At 41.1% G+C, this 27,045-nt stretch overlaps 1 protein-coding gene across 1 annotated transcript in view; it reads left to right on the top strand.

The window, feature by feature from the left end:
• The window catches only part of prkcab (protein kinase C, alpha, b), a gene marked incomplete at its 3' end in the record, with an annotated part of 626,135 nt that overhangs the window by 186,073 nt on the left and 413,017 nt on the right, over positions 1 to 27,045 (top strand). Inside the window, exon 3 of the mRNA XM_084328655.1 lies at positions 8,256 to 8,338. Within this exon, the coding sequence (XP_084184781.1) occupies positions 8,256 to 8,338 (83 nt within the window). The remainder of the gene's footprint in view (positions 1 to 8,255; positions 8,339 to 27,045) is intronic.

The following is a 27,045-nucleotide window of genomic DNA, read 5'->3' as shown; positions in this document are numbered from 1 at the left end:
AAAGAATAATTCCAATGATCCCATCGGCGATCGCGATTACTCGTTTATATGTAATTATTACTCGTGTTTACGGGAAACTATAGGTTTTGAGGCGAGCAGATCTCCTAGCGATTGCTCTGCAAGAGCTCCTCCCCCTCAGAGCGAGCCTTGACAGAAAGGGATCAGTAGAGACAATGTCTGAACTGGACTATCAAAAGGTTGCCACCTGGTGAGATTCGATCGGCATTGCAATTCCAACGTAGGCAAATGAGCCAGGGACACCTAGAGTGATCCGGATGACCGTTTAGAACGGGGATCAAAGGAAACTGATAAAAAGGATCCAAAAACTAGTTTACTCGTTATTGGTGCTCAACGTTTGGGGGCGAAACACGAGTATACTCGTTATTGGCTGTCAATGAGTTAAAGAAAACAACATCTTAGAAGTCTTTCAGTCAGGTTACAAAGGTAATTAGTGATCTCAGACTCAACTCTGATGCAAATAAAATCTCCATCCTTATCCTATTAGATCTCAGTGCAGCTTTTGATACTATTGATCTCTGGCTGCATGTTAAACTGGATCAAAACATATTATTTCATCACCTCAAAAGCCCTGTTGTTTTTTGAAAAACAGGGCTTTTGAGGTGATGAAATCACTGTGCCTAGGCAGCAGTGGTTCGGGGAAAAAAATGTCAGAGTATATCTGCTTAGAAAACGAAAATGTCTAATTATTATTATTTTTATTTTTTATGGTAAAATACACAGGTCACAACATGTTTACAGGAACATTTTGGGGCTGTATTTGGAGTGTATTTCATGACTGTTGGGAACTAGGCTACACTGGCATACCTACTTTCATACTTTCAGTGAATGATGCTAAGCTAGGCTAACGGTGAGGCTGTTCCCTAAGCCTAATGCATGCACAGAGAAGAAAATGGTATGTATCTGCTTGTCTAACTCCAGGGTAGATGGCAAATAAGCTAATTTCCCAAAAAGTTGGCGTGTTCCTTTAAAATCTCTTTACCAAAGCATTTGACTGACTACACTATTATACTGCACTATTTCTCTGTGATTGACATTGCACTATTTCTCTATGTTTTATTCCCCATGTTTTTATTCTCTTTTATTTTATATATCCTTGACATCCGTACTAGTCAATTACTGTTTTCCCACCGATAGGTGGGAAGTTTTGGGACCGTGAGCAGGAAATGTGAAAGGCTTTACAGACCAAGTCTTTATTATTTATTATAATTTGTATTACACTACACTATTTTACTCTGTCTATTGCTTTTATTACAGGTTTGAAACTGTCTGTTATTAAACTGTGTGGGTATCAAGCGAGAAAGACTCTCAGGCTTTACAACTGTGTAAGACCCAGGCCCAGAACCACGCCCTGAGAGAGGGAACTGCGCCCTGAGAGGGAGGTTTGCCCTGATTTGGAGGTTTGAAGGGTCAAAGTGGGTATCAAACAAGAGGGAAGACTGTCAGGTTTTAAACTGTGGATACCAAACAGAAGGTAACTGTTAAACAGTAATCCAGAACTATTTTATTGCACTGTAAAAAAATTTGATTTTATAGTATGTCTGCAATTTATGTGCTCATTTCATCATTCATGTCTTTTCTATTCTACTAAAACTGAATCAAATGGTTAGTTGACAACAGATTATCGATTCACCTTGGAGTCAATTCTATTCAGCTCAAAACATAAATTAAAGGAATGCTCCCGACTTGAGATCAGCTGTAATGGCTTCAGTGTCGAGTCTAGAGACTGTTTTAAATACCTAGGTGCAGACCTCGACCAAACACTCTCAGGGAAAACAATGGCCCTGAAGGTGATCAAAAAAGTTAAAACAAGGGTGAAATTTTTGCACAGAAAAAAGATGTTCTTATCACTGGAAACTGAAATTGCTTGCCAACTGCATGATCCTCAGCCAATATGATTATGCATGTACGTACTGGTATAGTGGTGTTACAGTGGAAAGTAAACACAGGCTACAAACCAGCCAAAATAAGACCATACGATTGGTCCTAAATCTGCCACCTCGAACCCATATTGAGCCATGTCACTTCAATGAGTTGGGATGGCTCCCTGTGGAGCAGAGGGTCTCCTTTCTGAAACTGGGACATATGTATAAAATGTTAAATGGATCTGCTCCCAGTTATTTATGCTCTCGCATTGTCCTGCGTGACCAGGTCCATGGACGACAGTTACGGTCTGGACAGCTCTCAGTTTATGAGCCTAGAAAGGGTTCCTATTCACAGATTGGCTTTCTGTCTACAGCCTGCCGGCTGTGGAACTCTCTGCCCAGGGCCATCCAAAACTCCCCCACTATTGCTGTCTTCAAGAGGGGTGGGAAGCGACATGTCCGATATTATCGGCCGACCGATATTATCGGCCGATATCGGCAGTAAAATGTGATATCGGAAAATATCGGTATCGGTATAATTTTTTTTTTTTTTTTTTTTTTTTTTTACATTTATTTAACCTTTATTTACCCAGGCAAGCAAGTAAGAACCAATTCTTATTTTATTTATTGTCAAAAGTATGCATGTTGGTTTAATTCAACAACAAGAGATATGTAATGTTAATTTTAACTTTTTTAATTATTATATTTTGCACAGATAATGCTTACATTTAGAAAGCCTTTTGAATGCATCCAGTGAAATTATTAATTACCTGAAATTATTCAGTTTTTTTGGGGGGAAACTCTGCATATATCGGTATCGGTTGATATCGGTATCGGTATCGAAATTAAGAGTTGGACAATATCGGAATATCGGTATCGGTAAAAAAGCCAATATCGAGCATCCCTAGTTGCAGTGGGTGCTTGGCCACCACTCTTGAAGAACAGGAACATGACATGCTGTAATGAGGCTCTTTCAGAAAATTGTGTTGTCTATTTTATCTACTTGTTGTATCTATCTTATCTTCTTAACTCTTTCTTTGTGATTTATTGTATTCTTCTTGGGACCATGTTGGAAACAAGTCGACAGACTTTCACATGTTATCCTTGTTCCCCTTGTTTTTATACTTTTGTATAAATTGTATGTACTAAATAAAAATCAAATCAAATCGAACAAGGTAGCCTGTTGGGATGTTAGATCCTAATGTGAAAAACTGTGATTTCATATGTCTGCTCATTTTACCCTTGCTAATATATTTTACTTATTTTTACTTTTATCTCTTGATTGATTGATTGATTGATTGAAAACGTTATTAACAGATTGCAGAATGGGTACAATACAGTACAGCTCAATACACACAATTGTTAAGGGGATGCAGACCAGAGAAAGACTTTCGTCTTGTTTACATCAGGGTCCCCCATTTTCAATTCATCAGGACATATATGACATACAGATATTCAGTACTGCTACATCTATACATTTATGACATACCAGATTTGCAAATACAGTACTGTTTGTGATACAGAAGGAGTCAAGAAAAGGGAGTATATACATTTGACGTAGAAACTGTACATTGGAGGAGGTTGGGTGGGGTTGTGTGGGGGGGGTTGGGTACATTGGGATATTGTCAACCATACTGGGTAATTTACATTGGAGGTGGTTGGGGGGGGGGGGAGACACTGTATAAACAAGCAAAACTGTACATTGAGGGGGGGGGGGAGACACTGTACAAACAAGCAAAATTGTACATTGGACTATTGACAAAACCATACTAGGTAAATGACTGTACATTGGAGGGGGTTGGGTTAGGACATTTACAGGGGCCAGTTTTGAATTGCAGTCTCCCGTAGGTGTCCCTTGAGAGTGGTTTTGAAAGTGGGTAGTGATCCACATTCACTGTATAAACAAGCAAAACTGTACATTGAGGGGGGGGGGGGAGACACTGTACAAACAAGCAAAATTGTACATTGGACTATTGACAAAACCATACTAGGTAAATGACTGTACATTGGAGGGGGTTGGGTTAGGACATTTACAGGGGCCAGTTTTGAATTGCAGTCTCCCGTAGGTGTCCCTTGAGAGTGGTTTTGAAAGTGGGTAGTGATCCACATTCCTTTACAGCTTTGGGTAGGGCGTTCCACATTGATGTGGCATAATTGCGAAACGTGTTTAGTCCCTTATTTGAGCCGAATCTGGGTTTAACATGATTTGTGGCGCTCCCTCTGGTGTTGTGATCGTGGTATTCACTGACCTTTGGGAAGTATTTTGACATGTACATGGGTACCTTGGTCGTGTAGTGTATCTTGTAGACCAGGCCCATTGCAAGTTGCTGTACTCTGTCATCTACTCTAAGCCATCCTAGGTTGTCACCATCTACGCCCCACTATCCGCTGGGTGCATACTATGCCCTTTATTACAGAAATTCAAGAAGCCTATTGGAACGTGAGGTTCTGATATGATTTGATTAATATATCTATACATTATTTCATCCCACTTTATGATTTGCTCTTGCTGCTTGTTTTACACTGATTTTATGTCTTATTTCTTACTGGTGTAAAGCACTTTGAACTGCAATCCCCTGTATGAAAGGTGCTATACAAATAAAGTTAATATTATTTATTAAAGTTATTATTATCAATTGACCCCGGGGAAGAGCGGAGGCACACCATTGAAGGTATTGTAAAGATGTCATTTATTATTATTATATATTTTGTTTCACTTATTTTGATCTATGTATGAGTTATCTTACTGGAGGTACCATTGAATGTATGTATTTATTTCTATATAACAGTAAAAGTGGATTTAAAGATGCTAAGAGAGAGAAAACGGGAGGGGGGAGGGGATATGTGGGTATACTTCTGTACACTTGTGATGAAAAGGAACAAAAAAGTATTGACTGCAATGAAAACCTGACTTGTGTACTGTAAAACCCAATAAAAATATTAAAAAAATAAATAAAAATAAAGTTATTATTATTATACAATATTAGTATAGTAGTAGCATGTACCTGACTGTGCTTGTCCTACACTCCTATGTGTTTACCTGTGTAGAAAAATGACAAATGGAGCCACTGACTAATTCTGAGGATAGATAAATCACTGTGGTTTAATGTTTAACTGAGCTTTTAACCCCCCCCCCCTCTCCCTCTCTCTTTCTCCTATTCTCTATAGACAGTTTAAACGTGACAATAACAATAACATTCTTAACCCTTTCCCCGCCAATAACGTTGTACAACGGGTTTCAAGTTCATGCGAATTCTGCCAATAACGGCGTACGACGTGATTCTGATCATATTTTCATATTTTCGCCATGGTATTCATATTTCACTCACGGAGCCTTGTCGGATGCTGTGTGAGCCAGCACAACTCTGCAACGCTTCAATACTGCTACCTGGTGGCTGATCGGCGAGTTGCAACCGGAAATGGATCTCTTGTGATCCCGGTGCGTCTCCCTATTCCGTCCGACCACTCGTTTATCGTCGCAGGACTCAATACACACACCGTGGATATGGATCTTTGCCATAACTCAATAATCTACATGATTTGGGCGTGTATTAGTAATATACAAACCGGAAATGGATCGCCTAGATCCCCACCACATAACTGGGATCTGTTTGCTCCACTCTCATCGCCCAACGGTACGAGGAGACTGACGTGAGTTTCAGCGTTTTTGTTTATAATTTTCTATACAAACTGCTCTGATCAATATATCACCCATACTACATGAAGCATCTAACAACTATCACGGAATTATAAACGACCCCCCCCCCCCTCCGTTCACCCGCGCATGATCAGTCATACCGTTTAGGACCATGTACAGTTGAAATTTTTAATATAGCGTCGATCGGTATCAAACTGCATTTGATGATCTAATATATGCATTTGTGCCTATATCTCACGTTATGGGAAATACTGCAGAAAACGATAAAAACATATTTACTCTAGACGGTATTTTCGTATGAATGTGTGAATGAAAAAGTAAAATGTTCCTACATCCTGAACGATAGATAATCGATGTTGAATGGGCCATAGCAATACAATTTAAAAAGTTATAGCCCTGCAAAGAAGGTGAACATCTCCATAGACTTACAGTGCTGGCAGAGATCAAACAGCGATGGATATAAGCGTGGCAGAGAATGGGTTAAAGGACCAACATTTATTTCCTGTTGCAATGTTTGCACTGTTCCCTAGCAACAGTGAGACTGTCTATAGACCACTGCACTTCTGCGTTACATTGAGCTCATGGGAGAGAGAGTGGGGGGAGAAAATGAATGAATGTCGATGAGAGCCTTGACATTGTTGTTGTGGTTGTACTGTAGCTATGGCTGTTGGGGTGCTGGAGACATGATCCAATAGACTTTTATACGCGTGAGTCTCCTGAACACGGAGAGCCCAGTCCCAAGTCGATCGGCACTTTCTTGCATATAAAAGTCTATTGGATCATGTCTCCAGCACCCCCACAGCCGTAGCTACAACCACTTACGTCAAGGCTCTCATCCACATTCATTAATTTTCTCCCCCCGCTCCCTCTCCCATGATTTCAGAATACCGGAATTGTTGCGATGGTCTATACACTGTCTTGTATTATACTCCTGTGGGCTCAGCACACCACATGTCTCTCTCTCTCTCTCTCTCTCTCTCTCTCTCTCTCTCTCTCTCTCTCTCTCTCTCTCTCTCTCTCTCTCTCTCTCTCTCTCTCTCTCTCTCTCTCTCTCTCTCTCTCTCACACACACACTAATCTGTTATGGTGAGGATTAGAGGATTAGGGTTAGATTAGGATTATGATGATGGAGATGATCATTATGATAATGATATTGATGATGATAAAGGTAATGATAACAATAATGATGGTGATGATTACAGTGACAAAAACGATGATCACCTGCAAAGTAGGGCTTTAGGGCCAAAGAGACTCAAGTCAAGGACTTGGTAGACTAATCGATCACCTTGATTTAATCAACATTTTAGTTTCCCATGTGCAAAAGTACCTCTTTAAATCTTATACTTACCTGAGATGTGCTCGTAATCTTTCAGGAAATAGGCTCACCAATTCAGTATGGAAAAAAGGAAAATAAATCGACTTACCAAACCGATTGGTGATTATTGATTATTGGACAATAAGGGGGAATCCCTACTGTCCAGGCATAAGCCTGGCTCTATTGCCATATATGCTATATGACATAATCTAGGTCATATGTGTCAGTAGCTTGAATGAAATGGCTGGTGGAATAATATACCATATTAATCATTGATAGGAAAGGCCAAACTCGTGCAAAATATCTGCATGAAGAACATTCATAAGAATTTCAGAAAAAAATTTCACTTGGGCCAACCAGATTGTTCAGAGACTTCAGACATTTTGAGGAGGAAGGATGGAAGGAAGGAGAAAGAGAGAACAAATTAATGAAATAATGAAAATCAACCAGGCATCATGCATCAGCCAATCACAACATGTTTTAATCTGTATTAAAATAGATGTATGCAGACTATTTTTGTATCTATTTTTACAGCTATTCAATTGCAAAACATATCTTAACTACAATGGATTGGTTTTAAATGTGCACTGTGTAGCTGTGTTATCTAGGAAAATACAAATGTTGGATCTGGACTTCAGCCACAGATCATGACACAATGAATTGACATCAATATGAATTGGCGTTGGGGCAATTCTTTTAAATCTGGGACATCCCTAGGAAGAAATCAATGACACATACAATCACACTATGGCATTGTTTGTCTGTGTGTGTGTGTCTGACCTGTGTGTCTGTCTGTCTGTCTGTCTGTCTGTCTGTCTGGCTGGCTGGCTGGCTGGCTGGCTGGCTGGCTGTCTGTCTGTCTGTCTGTCTGTCTGTCTGTCTGTCTGTCTGTCTGTCTGTCTGTCTGTCTGTCTGTCTGTCTGTCTGTCAGTATTATAGTTTAGTGTAGTAGAGTGGCTTCTGCGACCACTTTGTCAAAGAGGATCAGTTCACACTGTGGGGCGAATTCACAAAGGGATTGCCCAGCTTTTTCTGACACTATGCCGGTGCAAATAGCTCTGAAACACAGTTTGCTATTCACAAAGGAAGTGCAACGGGTGAAATTAGGTGGTACAGTAACTGTGTTTCCCCTCAGCATTGCGTCTCGGTGTGAATTGCCAAAAGACGATTGGTGTGTTTCTCTGTCTGTCTCCTTGTGTCTGTGTCTGAATGTCTGTGTATATTTACACAAGACATAAAACAAGCTTGTCAAAAACTCTTTTGGAGACATGATGATCATTTATATTTATAATGTCTGTTCAGTCGTTCCTATTTCCTAGACTAACTGTCTTCACCCCCTCTCTCTCCCTCTGCCCCCCCTATCTCTCCTCTCTCACCCCCCTTTTCTTTCTCTGGACAGTGTGCTGTTTTGTGGTTCACAAGCGCTGTCATGAGTTTGTCACCTTCTCCTGTCCTGGAGCAGATAAGGGACCAGACACAGACGTAAGTTAATACTCTGTCTGCTCCTCTCTCTCTATGGTCTCTCTTTATGGTCTCTCTCTCTCTCTCTCTCTCTCTCTCTCTCTCTCTCTCTCTCTCTCTCTCTCTCTCTATATATATATATATATATATATATATATATATATATATATATATATATATATATATATATATATATATATATATATATATATATATATATATATATATATGATCACACACACATACACTCTCTCTCCGCTATGGTCTCACACACACACTCTTTCTCTCTCTCTCTATGGTCACACACTCTACTCTCGCTCTCTCTATGGTCTCTCACACACACCTCCCTCTCTCTATCTTGTCATTGTCTCACATACACACTCTCTATCTCACCTCACACACACACTCTCGCTTTATGATCTCACACACACTCTTTCTCTCTCTATGGTCATTGGTCACAGACACACACACACACACACACACACACACACACACACACACACACACACACACACACACACAAACATAAATGAAAGATAACATATAAAAGTTAGATGATCCAATGTCGACATTATCAGATATTTCAGACACCATTATGTGAAATCTGATGTACCGTGATTGCTTTTGATCATATACAAAATGCTGTTCACTACATCAAAAGACAACACAGTACAATAATAAAGCTAAACAATAAATATCAGGCTATTGCTCAGCCCTGTATCTACTGTGTAGACTACTGTATGTAGTCTACATGTCATGCATCAACAAGCCAGGTGTGATTCCAACACTGTCTTGTCATATCCTCCCTGTCCCCTTGCCCATCTGATACTGTTAGTGCGGATGGTATCCCGAGTGTTGGAATGTGACCTCCCCGCTCCCTCAGGGTAGCTGTGTTTAGGGTGTGTTTAGCTACTCTAATGGTTAGCAATCAGCCCCGCTCGCTTCTCCTCTCCTGCACGCAATGGCTAAGATAAGGGATGGAGGGTAAGCATATCCCTAACCCAACATATCAGACCCATGGAACAAGACACAAGCCAGCTATCCCTTGGGTCACAGACAAATTGAGAAACAAACAATTGCTTTCCGGGGAAGATGTTTGTTTATTATGGTCACTCGGACTCACTGTGGTGGTGTATTGGGGTCTTGTCTCTCATTCCACATTAAAGTATAGGAAAGAGATGGTTTATCAGTTTCTACAGTATGTCAACTTGGTAACACACAGAGAAAATGACAAATCAGCATTTTCCTCTACTTTAAGACATGACATTGCGGGCGGCTGATTGGCGCAGTGGGCAAGGCGCTCGCCTCTAACGCAGGATATGCTGGGTTCGAGCCCAGCTCTCAGCGTTGCTACCGGCTGGGCGGTCGTTCATACTAACACAATTTTGCAAGTGTTGGTGGGTGGAGATTTGACATTGTGGACAGCGACTCCTACAGGTCGGTTTGGTGACGCCGGTGCGACGGAAGCAGGAAGTGACGGGGACAGCGTGAGCCTCCCACGTGTTACTCCTCGTCACTGAGAGTTCGAGGTGCTGCGGTGAAAAGATGCGACAGGCTGCTTCCTCGTGTACCGGAGGGGACACGTGATGCAAGGCTTCTGTCCTCACTACAGCCGACCTGTGGGAGGCATAGTCTAGCAACGTTCAAGACAGGGGAGGGGAGAATTGGATAATACGAAATTGGGATGGGAGAAAATAGAAAAATGGGGAGAAAATGTGGATAAAAAAGAGATGACATTGCCAAGAAGTGTGGGATGAGACTAGGGCTGAATATCGGTTAAAAAATTTCGAGACGGGTGCCAATACCAATACCTAGCATAAGATACCGATACCAAAACCTTTTTTCAATGGTTTTGGATTGTGGTTGAACAGAAGAAATGGTATATATCTTGGAACAAACATGCTTATTGGCTCTGATGAGATGAACTACTTAGGTATTGAAATTTGGTCATTGTCATTTGATACCAAATTTCTATACCACAGCATTTTTCTATACTAGTGTTGAAGCAATTCGCTCGATACCATAAAAGTATTGAATGTCGATACCCAGCCCAAGATGAAAGACAAGACTCCCAACACCACCATACTATGTCACACAGTGACTTTATAAACAACCATTTTCCCCAGGGCGCTATTTTTTTAATTTCTCAATGTAACTCATCTGTTTTAGAACCAAGGGAGCCAGTGTACCATGGGTCTGATGTGTCAGACTAGTATATCCCTAACTTGTGTGTGTGCGTGCGGATATGTGTCCTTGTGTGTGTCGTTAAGCTGGGGTGATGATGATTATGTTTGTCTGGAAGTGTGCGTTACTTATGCCTAGTGTGCAATCATGCAGAAAAGTCATACATGCACCCACCCACCTTCTGTATATCCTTTACACACACACATGCACACGTGTCCTTCTCCTCGCACATGCACATTGATGTTTCTTAAGTGTGCACTGTTGAGTCTGAGCTCGAAACACAAGCATTTCATTACCTGCAATGCCCCCTGTATTGTTATGTATTTGACAAATAAAGAACTTGAACTTGAACACACACACACACACACACACACACACACACACACACACACACACACACACACACACACACACACACACACACACACACACACACACACACACACACGCTGTAACGTGTCTGGCTGTGTGATGTCAACTTGTCAGCATGAAAATAACAGCACCAGGCAGGGAGCTCCCGTAGCTCACCGCGTATCTCGGCGCTATTTCGGCGTCGGGGACAACCGTGCTCGTCACGGATCTGGGGTACACGAGTTCGACTCCCGGACTCGCCGTATTTTCTCAGAGTGTCTTCCCCTGATCTATATCCCATTCAACCTGTTTCTGTCGGTCATGCTTGACCAGAAAAAGCGATAAACGCTAAAAAATGAAGTAAAAAAAAATAAAAAAAATAACAGCACCAGGATAGCTTAGCAGACATTGTCGCTTTTGGGATTTGGTACAAACCCATTTATTATTTACATAAATATACAATAAGGACTATGGCCATACAATGCCTGGTCATACGGCATTATTCAATATACACAACTACTAGCCACATCGTTACTAGAGAAACTACTATAACAAGTTGACGCTTGACGCTGCTGTCGGACGTCAGGTGGAACAGGAAGTGAAGAAGCCACTTAAAATCAAATTAAACCTGTAGCTACATTAGGTACAAACAATGAGGCGCCACTTAGTGACCAAACATGGCACTGCAACTAAATAATACAGAAATACAATAGGCACATTTGTGACCGTTACAACGCACACACACACTAGGGCTGTCAACAAATATTTTATAATACATTTGATTGTGAAAATCAGTGATGTACCTGAACGCGTTCAATAAACGATCGTTCATGAACTTGTTCATATTTTGGGCGAATGTGAACTGAACGTACTCTATTTCCACTAGAACTAGATGAACGTAATTGTGAGCGCGTTCATTCTCTGCGCTCTATCACAGTATAACGTCGTTCAAAAGTGTGCCAGACTTGGGACGGACACACACACACACCTACACACACACACACACACACACACACACCTACACACACACACACACACACACACACACACACACACACACACACACACACACACACACACACACACACACACACACACCAAAAGGTTTCGGTGTGCATGTTGCACGCAGAGAGAGAGACTCGTTATGCGCGACGCCCCTTCAAGGGAATGGTAGGGAAAACACTGATAAATAATCACAGTGTGATGGAAATGGCAGTACTCTGATTGCTGTCTGTGGTTCTATATGGGTTGTGGCAATAATCTTTACAAATAATAGCTTGCAGCAATGTATTGAAAAAAAAGAACTATAAACTAGTTTATTTTTGAAACCATTTTCACCTTTTGAATTTTTTTTATTATGAACTATGAACTGAACTAGTAGTTCATTTAAAAATGTGTGAACTGAACTAATTCATGTAGAAAGTGAACTTTCCCAACACTGGTGAAAATGTATATTTGATTGTGAAAAAAAAACATGAGACATGAAACATCACTTTCTTTTAGCGGAGCTGAAGAACATGCCAATAACAACAATAACCACACATCGTGACGGCAGAGAGTTCAGAACCCAACTCGGTCGTGAACAGAGTGATTTGCACTCTGAGCTCAATCTAAAAGCCCCGTTTTGGAAATACTTTGAATTTGATCCGCTTGTGGAAACTCGAGACAAAGTTATATGCAAGCTATGTAAACTACAGCTGGCCTACCTTCTTTTTTCATGCTAATGCTATCTTGGGAGTTCTAGCGTCAAGAATGTAAGTAGCCTACTTTTCAGTTTTTTTAATAGCACTTTGTTGTAAATCATCCCTCAGGGTAAACCTTGTAGATATTGAATAGAGACAGAAGCGTCATGCAGGTCCCCAATGGTTTTATTACTATTTCCTGTTTCATGTCAAGGAAAAGATAATGGGCCTCATTCAACAATACTAGTACTAACACTACTAATATTATTTTTCTTATATTCTTGCTTACCTGTCTGAACAATAAGAAAAGCCACCACCACATTCATCAAGCCGTTCTTAACGTCCAAATCTGTGCGTACCCAGGTGTCTTGCATGATGAATCCTACTCATTCTTAAACTGAAATGCACGTTCGCGCTCAATCATTTGCATACAGACACGCCCGCCATCTCCTTATAAGGCGTGTGTAAAACAGCCGTGGTTCGGCATCTGATCCCTTCAACAGGAAACGATTTGCGACTGATCTCAAAATGACACACACACACACCAGATGAGAAACATTTAAAAAAGGAGGTGCTTTTCATTTATCTATTTATTTAACTGTATTAAACAATATAAAACGAATTGGCCATAATTGACTGAGCAAACTAATGCTTACTGCTGTAACCTACTAATAACACTTAAGTAAATCTGAAGATTATTATATAGCAGACAGATGCCTTGGAGGATAAGTCGTGGACAACTGTAGCGTGTGCTTGTTTATACATAACCCCTTTCATGACTGTGATGCTTGAATACAGGGGCAGGGCTTGCATCACAGTCATGAAAGGGGCTAGTTTATAGAGCTGGTGGTATGACTTGCTGGCTGAAATACGGATGAGGGAATGAATGAATGAATGAAAACTTTATTAACAGATTGCAGAATGGGTACAATACAGTACGGCTCAATACACACAATTGTTAAGGGGATGCAGACCAGAGAAAGACGTTTGTCTTGTTTACATCAGGGTCCCCCATTTTCAATTCATAGTGCTAGGTAGCGGGGCTATATTACTTTTAACATGTGCTTAAACCCAGTGTTCTCGACAACGGAGTATGGTCGCAGATCTGCTGCTATAAAAACACATATGGTGTTTGTTATTGCATTGGCCCGGTCTGAATTAATAGCGAGATGCTGCTTGAATGCAACGGGGAGCTGGGTTTGCACTAGCATATGTTTTTTCCGTGTACCAGTGATATTCACATTCGGGTGATGCCGTTTCAAATGCGTGATAAAGTTCGCAATAAAGTTGAACAATGACATGGCTCTGGCTTGTCAGTTAGTATTGACTCGCCATACTAAAGCTAATATGCTATGCTGAATTACAGCTCTGGTTTAGTGTAGCTGTGCGCTGCGTGGAATGAACAAACAACATTCGGTTAGTTGTGCACGTTATATTAGGGCCGGGGGGATTTAAGTTCCGCAAAAAAAGGTTCCATACCGTTGCAATCGCTCGGTGCACAGCGCATACTGTACCGGAGGACCACATTTAGGCGGTACAGTACGTATCCGCGTACCGTTACACCCCTACAGTACATACATGCATATACTGTATACTGCGTACATAATAATATATAACAGGGGAGCTCCCGTAGCTCACCACATATCTCGGCGCTATTTCTGCGTCGGGGAAAACCGTGCTCGTCACGGATCTGGGGGACACGAGTTCGATTCCCGGACCCGCCGTCATTTCTCAGAATGTCTTCCCCTGCTCTACATCCCATTTCAACCTGTTTCTGTCGGTCATGCTTGACCAGAAAAGCGATAAACGCTAAAAAATTAAGTTTAAAAAAAAATAATATATAACAAACCACCCACCTGCCTACAAACATACCCACCCACATAACCAAATGCATACCTACATGTAGGGCTGCAACTAATGACTATTTTGGTAGTCGACTAATCTGTAGATTATTTTTTCGATTAGTCGACTAATCGAAAAACAATTATATAAAAAAAATATATATATATAATTTTTTTTCTTTTTTCTTTTTTTTTTAACTATCTATCTTTGTGAAAGTGGCTTCTCAGCTCTGGTCCAGCTGAAGACAGAGCAGAGGAACAGATTGGACATTGAGCATGACCTCAGAGTTGCTTTGAGACTTGTCAGGACCAAACAACATCCCCAGTTATCCCATTAGTTCCCCCAAACTTACTGTCGGTCTGTTATGTTAAGCTAAGAAGTCTTCAGCTGGCTGGACCAAAGCTGAGAAGCCACTTTCACAAAGATAGGTAGTGCAAAATTTTTTTTAAAAAATTATAATAATTTTTTTTATGACTAATCGACGCAACAATATCTCGTCGACGATTTTTCATAATCGACAATCGACTAATCGTTGCAGCCCTACCTACATGTATGACCTATTTATCTATCTACTACTTTTGGATATGAGAATCTTTTTGTAGTTTGCTTTAAAAATAAGCAGAGATGGAGATTTCCTCAGCATAGGATCAGCTGCATTCCAAAGATTGGACCCTCTATACCTCACTGAGAACTGCCTAAGTGAAGTACCACAATAAGGTATATGCAGGTCCCTGGACTGACGTGTAACATATGAATGAACATCTGAATTAAAAGAAAAAAAAATATTAAAACCATTTAGTAGATTGTGATCATGAATGCATTTGTACACAAATATACATACCTGTAAAGAATTAACCTCAGACACAGTCAGAATGTTTAGTTTCTTGAAAAGAGGAGCAGATGGTTCAAATCGATCTGAGAGGGTTGCCAGTCTAACACATCTTTTTTGAAGTAAAATAATTTTTTGAAGATGAGATGAATGAGTGCTAGCCCATATTATGTTACAATAAGTTATGTAAGGAAAGATAAGACTATAATACAGGATTAAAAAACAACTTCTATTTATCAATGAACACACCTTCCTAATTATACCTACTGACTTCATTGCTTTTTTACAAACATGATCAATGTGTTTTTTTCCAATTGAGTTTATCATCAACTAGGATCCCTAAAAACTTTGTTGAAGTTACTTGTTTGGTTTCGGTGTTACTGATTAATAACTTTGCCTCCTTTTTCGAATAACTTTTACCTTTATTACAAAATACAATAAAATTTGATTTTTCTACATTTAACGATAGCTTATTAGTCTGGAACCAATCTGAGACACAAGATAAACCATCATTTGCTTCCCTAATTAATACTGCAAAATTCTCATGTGACATTGTAATGTTGGTGTCATCAGCAAACAAGATCGAGAATACTCTAAGATACCCAAGCAAAATCATTTATATAAATCAAAAATAAAAGGGGGCCAAGTATAGAGCCCTGAGGAACCCCACAGACTAGCTTTGCCCTGTCAGAGTCATTGCCATTTATGGAAACAAACTGTTCCCTATTATAAAGATAGTCACTGAGCCATTTAATCACGTCGCCAGCCAACCATACCTCTGAAGCTTTGATATAAGTATTTTATGGTCCACAGTATCAAATGCTTTGGATAGATCCAGAAATATACCAATTGAAAATTGCTTATTGTCTAGTGCATCTGTGATTCTATCTATAAACTGTAAGAGAGCCATGTACGTAAAGTGTTTTTGTCTGAAACCGTATTGATGTTCATATAATATATTATTGTCATTAAGATGTTTCAAAATTCTGGTATAAACCAGCTTCTCCAATATTTTAGACATGGACGGTAATAACGAAATCGGACGTTAATTGGAAAATAAGGATGAGTCACCAGATTTAAACAGAGGTATAACTTTTGCCACTTTCAAGTCTCCTGGAACAACACCTGTTTCCAGGGAGAGTGAAAAAAACGTGGTTCAATGGCTAAATCTTAAATTTTTATTTAAATTTTTTTTTTTTGACATGACATAAAACTGTGGCTCAATTATTGAAGGTAATACCTCTTTAACACTTTGAGTGCCACTCACGGCTTTTCTATGATTTACGCCCCGACCGTTGAATGCCACGGTCACGAGTATTCTCTGGTATTTTTTTTTTTTTTTTTTATTATTAGCGATCTGAAATCATATTGCATCACGCGAGCCTACTGTTGGAGATCCAGGGACCGCCGGCTCTCAGATGTGAAAAAAGCGCCCCCTATCGTCTCCCAGATGGTAAATCACCCTTTTGGAATGGACTCAATGAAAGTGAATGGGAGAACGGATTTCTGACTCCACATTTTACTTCTCACTGATGCAGCCGGGGTCTACCAGAGTTCATTCTGGAGCCTCTGAGCCGCGCGGATCATGTGCTATACTGTACACACGATGGATCAATACATTTATCGATTTTTTCGAATGGCGATCAGAAATTGGAATAAACCATTTGCATACCATCTGACCTCAGGTAAGGAATCTATGTTATCAGTGTTAGGATAATCAGACTCATTTTCACAGAGAAATAAGCGTTTATGTGATATGTGATATGGCTGTTTTGACTGTAAAAGCCATGAGGAAATAAGAGCAGCGATTATCAGCGCACGGCACGAGCGTGCGTGCGCACACATATACTATTGATCATCTAGCGTTTATTTGAAAACGATTCATAAATAGGCAGACAAATGACAACGTTCTGGAATATTCCAGTAAAAGGCGATTATCATAGGCATGGGTTGTTTTTCCCCGGAAAACGGGTGATTTTCAAAATGCTATCAAACGGAAATGAAGCGATAAAAATACAATCTGCCTTGCCAATGTTGACTGGAAAATTAGTCTTTGATAAGCGACGGGCAGATTAGACACATAGCCATAATTTAAAACATAGATTAGGCGATATTAACGTTAACATTGGCCGTGGATGGTGGCATTCAACGGGGTAAAAAGGAAAACACGGCCGGCACTGAAAGTGTTAAGCAAACTACTTTTAATATTATCATAACCTGTTGCTGAGTTTTTTTTAAATTTAAAATAATATTTTGTATTTCCGAGGTAGGTGGTTCAAATATAGACATAGATGGGTACTGACCTTGAATCTTGTCAAGTGGACAGTTATTTGTGCTCTTAATATTTCTAGCCAAGGAAATTCCAATGTTTACAAAATAATTATTGAAACCATTTGAAATCTCTGATGAGTTTGTGTATCTTCCATTTCCATCCACAAAAGTAGATGGAAATTAAACAGCATGCCTTTTTTTTTATTAAGTAATTGATTTATGACGTTCCATTTGGATTTTATGTTTCTGGCAGCTTCTTTCAATTTATCGGAATAATATGTCTTTTTTGCTGCACGAAGCAAGTATGTAAATTTTTTTTTTGAATTTTTTGTAAACATCTGAATTTAAAGGGGTCGGGCAAAAGCACAATAAAACACACAATGAAGGGAAACCAGAATCCAGGTAGTTTATGGTTCCAGTGTTTTTTTTCCTGTTGTACACTCCTTTTAGAGATCATGAGTGATATCAAGGTTTCCACACTCAATATAAATGGAGCCAGAGATATGAGGAAGAGAGCAAGCCTGTTTGAACTCTCTAAATTGAAGAGATGCGATGTAATGATGATTCAAGAAACGCACAGTGACCCTTTAAATGAAACTGACTGGAGGAGAGAATGGGATGGGGATTTTTTTTTTTTTTTTGTATCCACTTTTTCTCCCATTTTCTATATTTTCTCCCATCCCAATTTCTTATCATCCAATTCAACCCTCCCCTGTCACGGACGCTGTTTCTTGCCTCCCACAAGCCGGCTGCAATGTGGACTAAGTCATACATAGCACAAGCCCCCTCCGGTACTTGAGGTAACAGCAGTCGCATCTTTTCACCTGCGCAGCTCGATCTCTCAGTGGCGAGGAGTAACGCGTGGGAGGCTCACGCTGCCCCCGACACTTCCTGATTCTACTGCGCAGGCGCACCAACCGACCTGTAGGAGTCGCTGTCCACAACGCCCGATCCCCACCCATCAGTTTCCCACCCCCTAATACGGCCAATGTGTATTAGTACGGACGACCAGCTAAACTGAAAGCAAATGTGGAGCGCTGGGCTCGAACAGGCGAGCCCAGCGTCTCCAGCATTTCGTGGCGAGCACCTTGCCCACTACGCCACGTAGCCGCCCGGGATGGGGAGGTTGTTTTAAGCCACTTAAGTAACAGTAGTGGAGGTGTGGCTGTCCTTTTCTCCAGAAATCTTATGCCAAAATCTTTCGTTGTGGAAGAAAATATTAGGGGTAGGTCGTTGGTAGTTAAAGCCAAATATGAGCTCTTTAATATTGTTTTTGTAAATGTTTCTGCTCCAAATGTAGGACCTACCAGGGTTCAGTTTTTAAGTGAACTTGGAGTAGTTTTAGGTCAGTGTGAGCCTGAAGACTTTTAATTTTTGGGAGGTGATTTCAATTGTACGGAGAATGCTCAGCTAGATAGGAACCACAGTGAACCACATCCTGCTTCAAAACAAGCTATGAAGCAGCTTGTGAACACTAATAATTTAATTGATGGAGGGGAATCCACGATAAACAAAGACAATACACTTGGGCTCATTGTAGAGAGTCGTTTTTCTATGGCCAGATTGTTTTAAACATCACTTTAGTACTGTGAAAGAGTGCAGGATAATACCTGTAGGTTTTTCTGATCACTCAATGGTATCATGCAATGTGTTTATTGCAAATGTTAAACACAAGTCTGCATACTGGCATTTTAACACGGCTTTGCTTTTAGATGTGAATTTTAAGGAAACGTTTGTATTTTTTTGGAAAGTTTTTAGAACTAGGAAAGGGGAGTTTGCATTCTTGGGATTGTGGGAAAGTGGAGATTCGACAGCTTTGTCAACAGTACGCTCTTAGTGTTTCTTGTGACATCACCAAATCTATGAGAGATCTGGAGACACTGTTTTTATGTGAAATCTCATGTGTTTTTTTGAGTGATAAGAACACATGTATGATGTGAGATACAATGTGTATGTATGTAACTGTATTGAGACACACCTTGTAGTGAGTTTATGTAAATAAATGTTTTTTCTAAAATCAAAAAAATCTCTCGCTCTCTCTCTCTCTCTCTATGTGAACCTATCTCTCTTTCTCTGTCTTTTCTGGCCCAGTAGACTGTATCTCCACCTTCAGTGAGTCCCACTGTGCTTCTCGGCTGCCTTCTTGTTATTCTGCCATGCCTCCACCTCTGTCTGTAACTCACTCCATCTCTCTCATTCACACAGACAGAGAGAGAGAGAGATACATCATGTACACTCTCTCACACACATTCACACTTCCGCCCTCTCACTCACTCACACTCTATTTCACACACATGTGCGTGCGCGCACACACACACACACACACAAACACACACACACACACACACACACACACACACACACACACACACACACACACACACACACACACACACACACACACACACACACACACACATACACACAGTGTGCTGCTGCTGGTGTGTGTGTGTGTGTGTGTGTGTGTAGACCTGCCCACGTTGTGTCCTGCAGATACTGAGGGCTGTGTCCACTATATGCCCATTAACTACCCTGAATGATTTGGGGGGAAATCTGATATTTGTGACAGATTGCGAATGCAATATAATTCACAATATTAGAGGTGATATGGGAATTCTGCTTCATCATCATTTTCCATTTCCATTGTAAAAGGTATAAAATTATCATGATGTGATTTTTGCGGGCGTCCATACTCTCTACCATACCAAATTGTTTCCTTAAAGTCTATGGAATATGATTTGTAGGCAAGGGTTTCTCTCCAGCACTGCAATACTAATATAGTAATATAGTATACTAATCGATTGTGCAGCCGACATGCTGTGTGCCCATTATGCACACACACACATTTCACATAAAATACATTTAGTTGATTCCTTACTCTTTTCGTTCAAATACTTATACAAATACAAATAATAAAATGTAATCTAAAAAGACAAAAGCATATGCATACTGTATATATATATAAATGTACTGTGACTGTGAGGACATTATGTTAGTCTTGCCCGTGTGCCCAGCGGACAGCCTGCAATATGGCGGCCCAAGCGACTTCTCTAGACAGACTTTGATTCAGTCACTGTTGCTTCCATTTCGTCCTTCCCCAATCTGGGCCTGGGAGGAGGGCAGATGGTTTCTGTATCTCACCCCAGACTCTGTGTGAGTGATGGTGTCTCACCCACCTCTTTATTCACCTCTTTATTCAGTGTGGTGTCACGGTTCTGCTCCAGTTCTGGCTGGGGGCTCACACACTAGACACAGCATAGGTGTTTTCACCAGGGTTCATGACCTTTGTACCAGCCTCAGCCTCCACGGGTGGCGTCATCCACCCAGTCCCAGAAGATGCTCTGATCCACACACAGAATGACATGAGTGTTCACATAAGCATAATGAGTGATAGGTGTTGTCTCTCTCACCCCCCCCCCCCACTCTCCCACTCTGTATCCTACTTGTTCTCTCTCCCACGCTCTCTCTCACACTCATTCTCTCTTTCTCTCTCCCACTCTCTTTCTCTCTTTCTCTCTTACTCTGTCTGATTTTCATTCAGTGCAGTCGAAGCGTAGGTGACACACAGCACACCACTTCATCTCTGTAAGCAGTGAATGAAGGTGACTCACTCATAGAGAAAAAAACAAACAAAACTAAACAATGTGGATTTTTGTACCTGTTTCACAACCATGTTCAATGTTCCATCACAGAATAGCCACTGGGTAAAAGGTTTTGGCACACCATATCAGCACCATAAGCGATATCAAAATAATTTGATGTTTTTTCTCTTGTCGCATCACTTTAATTTGTGTGGCAGATTGTGTCTGTCTGATTGGGAGATTATGTTCTACATGTGTGCATTACTGCCGTGTTACTGTCCTTGGAAAAAAACACTTTACCAGGCTTGTCTGTCTGTCTGTCTGTCTGTCTGTCTGTCTGTCTGTCTGTCTGTCTGTCTGTCTGTCTGTCTGTCTGTCTGTCTGTCTGTCTGTCTGTCTGTCTGTCTGTCTGTCTGTCTCTCTCTCTCTCTCTCTCTCTCTCTCTCTCTCTCTCTCTCTCTCTCTCTTCTACATGAGTTTGATATAATAATAATCTGCTTGTTGCTGAACCTCTGACACCATTTGGGATTTTCTTTTTTAATCAATGTTTGAGTACATATGGAGTTTGCTTTGCAGTGACCTGTTACACGACCTACAGTACGATCTACAGTGCATTGCTCCCATCCCTGCCTACCCACTGCATCCAACTACCCATGTGGGAAGTTTAACATGAGCGTGAGGCCGTGAGCTGGGTTGCTCATATCATGTGCCAAGTCATATAGTGTTACGTTCAGACCTTTAATCTATTGCTGTTGCTATGAATAAATAATCCGCCATTACATAATGGATGTGGCTCTTTTTTAGGTTAGGGTTTAGGTTAGCGTTAGGTTTAGGTTTAAAAACAGGTTAGGGTTAAGGTTAGGGTTAGGTCTAAAAATGACTTTTTATGTGAAAATTATGATGCATTCCGTCCCCTGCTTTAATATAATCTATAGCCACTACCCGTACATAATGCTAGTCTGGACCACACTGTGATGTACATTTACATTTAGTAATTTTTACAACAGGTACAGTAAGCAGAACGGAAGGGTACAACTCTGGCAGCTAAGTAACAATGTTCGGCAAACAGTGTTGCACTTGGGTGCTACAGTCTTGAGTGCATAGTAGTAAAGACATATTAGGTAGGTAGTAATATAGGCAAGGGAGATTATTTAGTAGCAAAGTGTATGAATGTAAAATCCTTTTTCATTTCAGATATTGATTGTGTTTTTAGTCGATGGTGGAAAATTGGTGGGGTTTCGGCTGTCCTGACTGGTGGGTCTGGATAGGAGTGGGTCTGAGGCAGCCAGAAGATGTAGAGTGGAGGGGTCTTGATGAGGGTGTGTAATTAGAGACCATTGACCGGAGGTAGGCGGGAGCCGTTCCCTTCGCTGCACGGTGTGCCAGGTCAAGTACCTTGAAGCGTATTTGTGCGTCAATGGGAAGCCAGTGCAGCTCTCTAAGAAGTGGGGTAACATGGGCTGATTTTGGTAGGTTGGAGATCAGGTGAGCCGCTGCGTTCTGTATGAGTTGAAGTGTCTTGGTGGCGGTAGTCAGCAGTGGTGCAGTGGTGGTCCCACGCGGTACCACGCTGTCCCATCACTTTTCTGAGCAGAAGTACGCGCACGGATGTGCACGCGCGCGCACACAAAAATGCGTTCGCAACTTTCACTCGACTTGTCGCGCCGTGCGCCAAGTACCGGCAACTTATCTATCACCTAGTCTTTGCATAACAATAGGATACCAATAGCATAACAAAGAACGAGAAGTACAAAACCAAAATATAAGCCCTCTACCAATTGGTGGGGGTTTGCTTGAGCTGTGGAGCTCTCACTATGTGACAAATGGTCCCGACTGGAAGGATGAGACATTAAGTTGTGCTTCAGAAGGAAACTGTCCTTCTATAAACTGTAAGTTACATTGTTAACACTTTGGGTGCCGGAGGTTAAATTCATTATATACCATGGGTTGCCAGCTCTATTTGTCTATGGAGAAGTTCCCCTTCTTTGCAGGGCTATAACTTTTTAAATCCTATTGCTAGATTGCCATTATTAAGGCCCATTCAAAGTCCTATATGTATTGTTCAGGGTGAAGCAACGTTAAACTTTTTCATTCACATATTCATACTAAAATATGGTCTAATGTATAAGTATGTTTTCATCTCTTTCTGCAGCTTTCTCCAGAACGTGATTTATAGCTCCAAATGCATTATATTGATGATGAAATACAGTTTGATAGCGATCTGTGCCAGATAATAAATTTCAACGGCACGTACTTCTGGAAGTTACTACACGTCATCTGATGTTGACCGGATGGCCGAGGGGGCGTTTATAATTCCGTGGGCAGCGTTCATCTAATGTGGGTCAAATGTTCATCATAGCAGTTAGTATCGTACACATTGAAAAATAACGCTGAATCTTACCGTATCTTCCTCGCGCCGTTGGGCGATGAGCGTGGAACAGACATTTTCCTATTATGGGATGTAGAAATATCCGGTCCATTTCCAGGTTGTATAATAATATATACGTCCAAATCATGTTGTTTTTTCGAGTTATTTTCAGCGATCGATGTTCACTGTGTGAAGACTGAGTCTCTCTAACATTAGCGAGTGCCCGGACCACATATGGAGTGAGTCCTGCCGGGTTAAAGGTAACATCCGTTTTTTCGATCTGCCGATCGGCCACCAGATGGCGGTCTTGAACCGCTAGAGGATTGAGAGGAGATCACACTTGTGTCTCAGGGCCCCCGGAAAGGAAATATGATTCCGATCACAGATTTTTGAAATATTGATATCAAAGACGAGTTACGGCGTCTTCGGCAACTTGAGCATGGCGGGGAAGGACGCCTAAACTCGTCCTTTGGCAACTAAAGTGTTAATTTAGTTTGTATTTACTTTTCTAGTTTAAATTAATTCAATTAAAGAAAATGTAACTACAATATTGTATCTACAATTACATTTAAAACATTGTTTGTTTTTCAACCATATCTGTTGACAATATAATTTCTTTATATATTGAAGGCTACATCCTGCTACCTTTTTCAGCTTCTCTATTTCAAGGCAATATTTACAAAAACTAAACTAAAACGAGTAATTTCCTATACAAACATGTTTCCTACTATTTATGCATAATAATCATCTGTTCTGTGCGCACGCGAGGGAACATGTATGCGCGCGCGTGATATTACGACTGCACCCCTGGTAGTCAGTAGACCAGCTAGCAGTGCATTGCAGTAGTCAAGGCCAGACATGACTGTTGAGAGGAGTTGAGTGGCTTCTTTTGTCAGGAAGGGGCAGATCCTTCTGACGTTGCTCAGGAAGAATCAGCAGGTTCTGGTTTTTGCGGTGATGTCACAGAGTGAAGACTAGAGCCTCTGTGACTGCTATGAGGGCCGTCTCTGGGGAGTGAACAGTCCTGAAGCCTGACTGATTTGGGTCTAGGAGGTCATTCTGTAATAGATAATCAGTGAGTTGGTTGGATACAGCACGTTCAAGTGATTTAGAAAGGATGGAGAGAAGAGAGACAGGGCTATAGTTAACTATGACGGTGGGGTTCAGGGTTGTTTTTTTAGTTTTAGGGAGGTGGGAACCATCCAGGAGTTGAGAGAGGATGATGGTTGCAGTTAGGAATGGGAGGATGTCTGGTGCTATGGTCAGGAGGAGTGGGGAAGGTATCGGGTCCAGCTGGCATGTAGTGGGGCGGTTCAACCAGTGTCAACGCTTCAGCATCTTTTTCTCAAAGATGATGTACTGTAGTGTAGTCATATACGATAGATGTGACACAGACAAGCCACTTATGAAGTATCTCCTTTGACCAGCACGACAGCCACCCTTGACACACACACGCTCTCTCCGTCATCTCTCTACATCTCTTTATATCCCTCTCTCTACAGTATAAGCCTATCTGTCTATGTCTGTCTGTCTGTCTATGTCTGTCTGTCTGTCTGTCTGTCTGTCTGTCTGTCTGTCTGTCTGTCTGTCTGTCTGTCTGTCTGTCTGTCTGTCTGTCTGTGTGTGTGTGTGTGTGCGCGCGTGTGCGTGTGTGTGTGTGTAATCACCACAGAATTCATTAAGCACTGCTTGAACGATGAGACACGTGGAGGTGATGGAATGGTAAATTCTCCTGGGGGAGGAATCTTCTCATCTAGAATAGACAGCCAAGAGTCCATTGGTTTTAATTGGCTTGACAAGCAGATCAAGTGATATCATTAGCCACCATGGTCCTAAAACTCATGAGAGAAGAATGAGAATATTATGGGGAAAAGAGAGAGAGAGGGGGGGGGGGGGGGGTAGGTGTCAATATCAAATGAGTTCATCAGAGCAATTAGCTGGGCTGGAACCTGACATTGTTCTAGTGTACTAATCATCTTATGAACTGAAATGAGAAATATATTCACTTTTCTATCAGTATAATTATGGAATTGAAGAGACAGAATGTTTTTTTTTTTTTTTTTTTTACCCTAATTTGTCCCAAAGATGCTTTAACACATTTTTGTAGCCATTTAATCCCATATGATTGCTGCTCATGCATGTAGCTAATCTATCAAGTCTCGATAGGTCAGCTAATAGGCCCGACAAGCACTGATAAAGTCGGCTGGTTGGCTGTGTCTGCATGCTGTCATGGGTGTGTGTACTGTAGATCACACTCCCCACATCTCAACCAATCAGAATCCGCTGTTGAATTAGATAGCGGTACGACGCAGCAGCGCAGCTCTTCTTTCTACCGTTTCGTTGAAATGTGTGTCTGTGTGTTTATGTGTGTGCGTAATTATGTGTGTGTTAATCCTAATTGGCTCTTGACACAAACACCGTCACACACACCGGTTAGCTAAACCTGTTAACAATGATGTTACTGTGTCTTATATCAGTCACAGTATACAGTCATGGATGTAAGGACAGTCAACGACGGTGGAGGACAGAATATGCAGCTGCTCATAAAGGGCTGCTGCTGCTGCTTTTGTTGCTGCTCTCTCACCCTCCACCACCCAGCTACCACCTGATCTCAGATCTGCTTCTACAGTAGGGAGATATAGTGTGCTCCCTGTTTGATATGTTATAGTAGTCTCACATTGCCAGACTCATCTCCCAAAACCAATGTATTGTATTGCCATGTAATCTAGAGTCAATGCATTATTTAAACTGAATATGCAAGTTGTCCTGACTGAACTGAAATGTTGTTGTCCTGTAAACAAAAGTCCTTGTTATTGTTATTCAGTTCACTTGCCACTTTTATTAGTTCCGACTTTTGGAACCCTCTGCCTATTTGCTACTCACCAATGATGTTTGTTGATGGAATCTACAGTGTATGCTCTTCCTCATACTAGCTCCAAACAGTTAACCAACAAACCAATGCAATGGGGTCTGGCTCCTGTCTATATACAAGCTGACTGAGGCTCACGGAAATCTACTTCACAGTGGACACAAAATAGATTTCAGTGTGCTTCAGTTGGCTTCTACAGACAAGAGCTTGACCCCATTGACTTTGCATTTGTTTATGGCTAACTATCCAGAGCTAGGGTGAGGAACAACATGGATTGTGCTGAGAAAGAACTCTACCACTCAACATCATCATTGGTAAGTAGCAAATAGGTTCCAAAAATCTGAACTATCCCTTTAAGCAACACACTCAATTCTACAATTGGCCGTAATTTTTTTTACTGATTTTAGATGATAGAGAACATCACATTTCCCTTGCTGACTCGACTACGAGAAATCTGTGGTGTTATACCCAGAACGATGCATGCTCTCGTTTGCTGTAGGGGAAAACAAGAAGGTCGGCTTTGCGCTCTGTGTTCAGTACCTGTCAACTGTAATTTGACCAGTGTGATCCAGCCCTACAGAAAGAGGAAGAGACAGAATAAAAGAGGAAAGAGGGATGAAAAGAAAAAAGCTGCAGCATGTTGTCCACCAATGCGTCGCGTTGACACTGACAGGTGGAAAGCTGGAGGAAGCGTGACTAGTCCCTCGCTCCCCTCTTCTCTCTTTCTAGCTGAGTATGACTGGAGCTGAGT

Source organism: Notolepis coatsorum (genome assembly GCF_963971535.1).
Source record: "Notolepis coatsorum genome assembly, chromosome: 14".
NCBI lineage: Eukaryota > Metazoa > Chordata > Actinopteri > Aulopiformes > Paralepididae > Notolepis > Notolepis coatsorum.
This window is presented reverse-complemented; position numbering and strand designations above follow the sequence as displayed.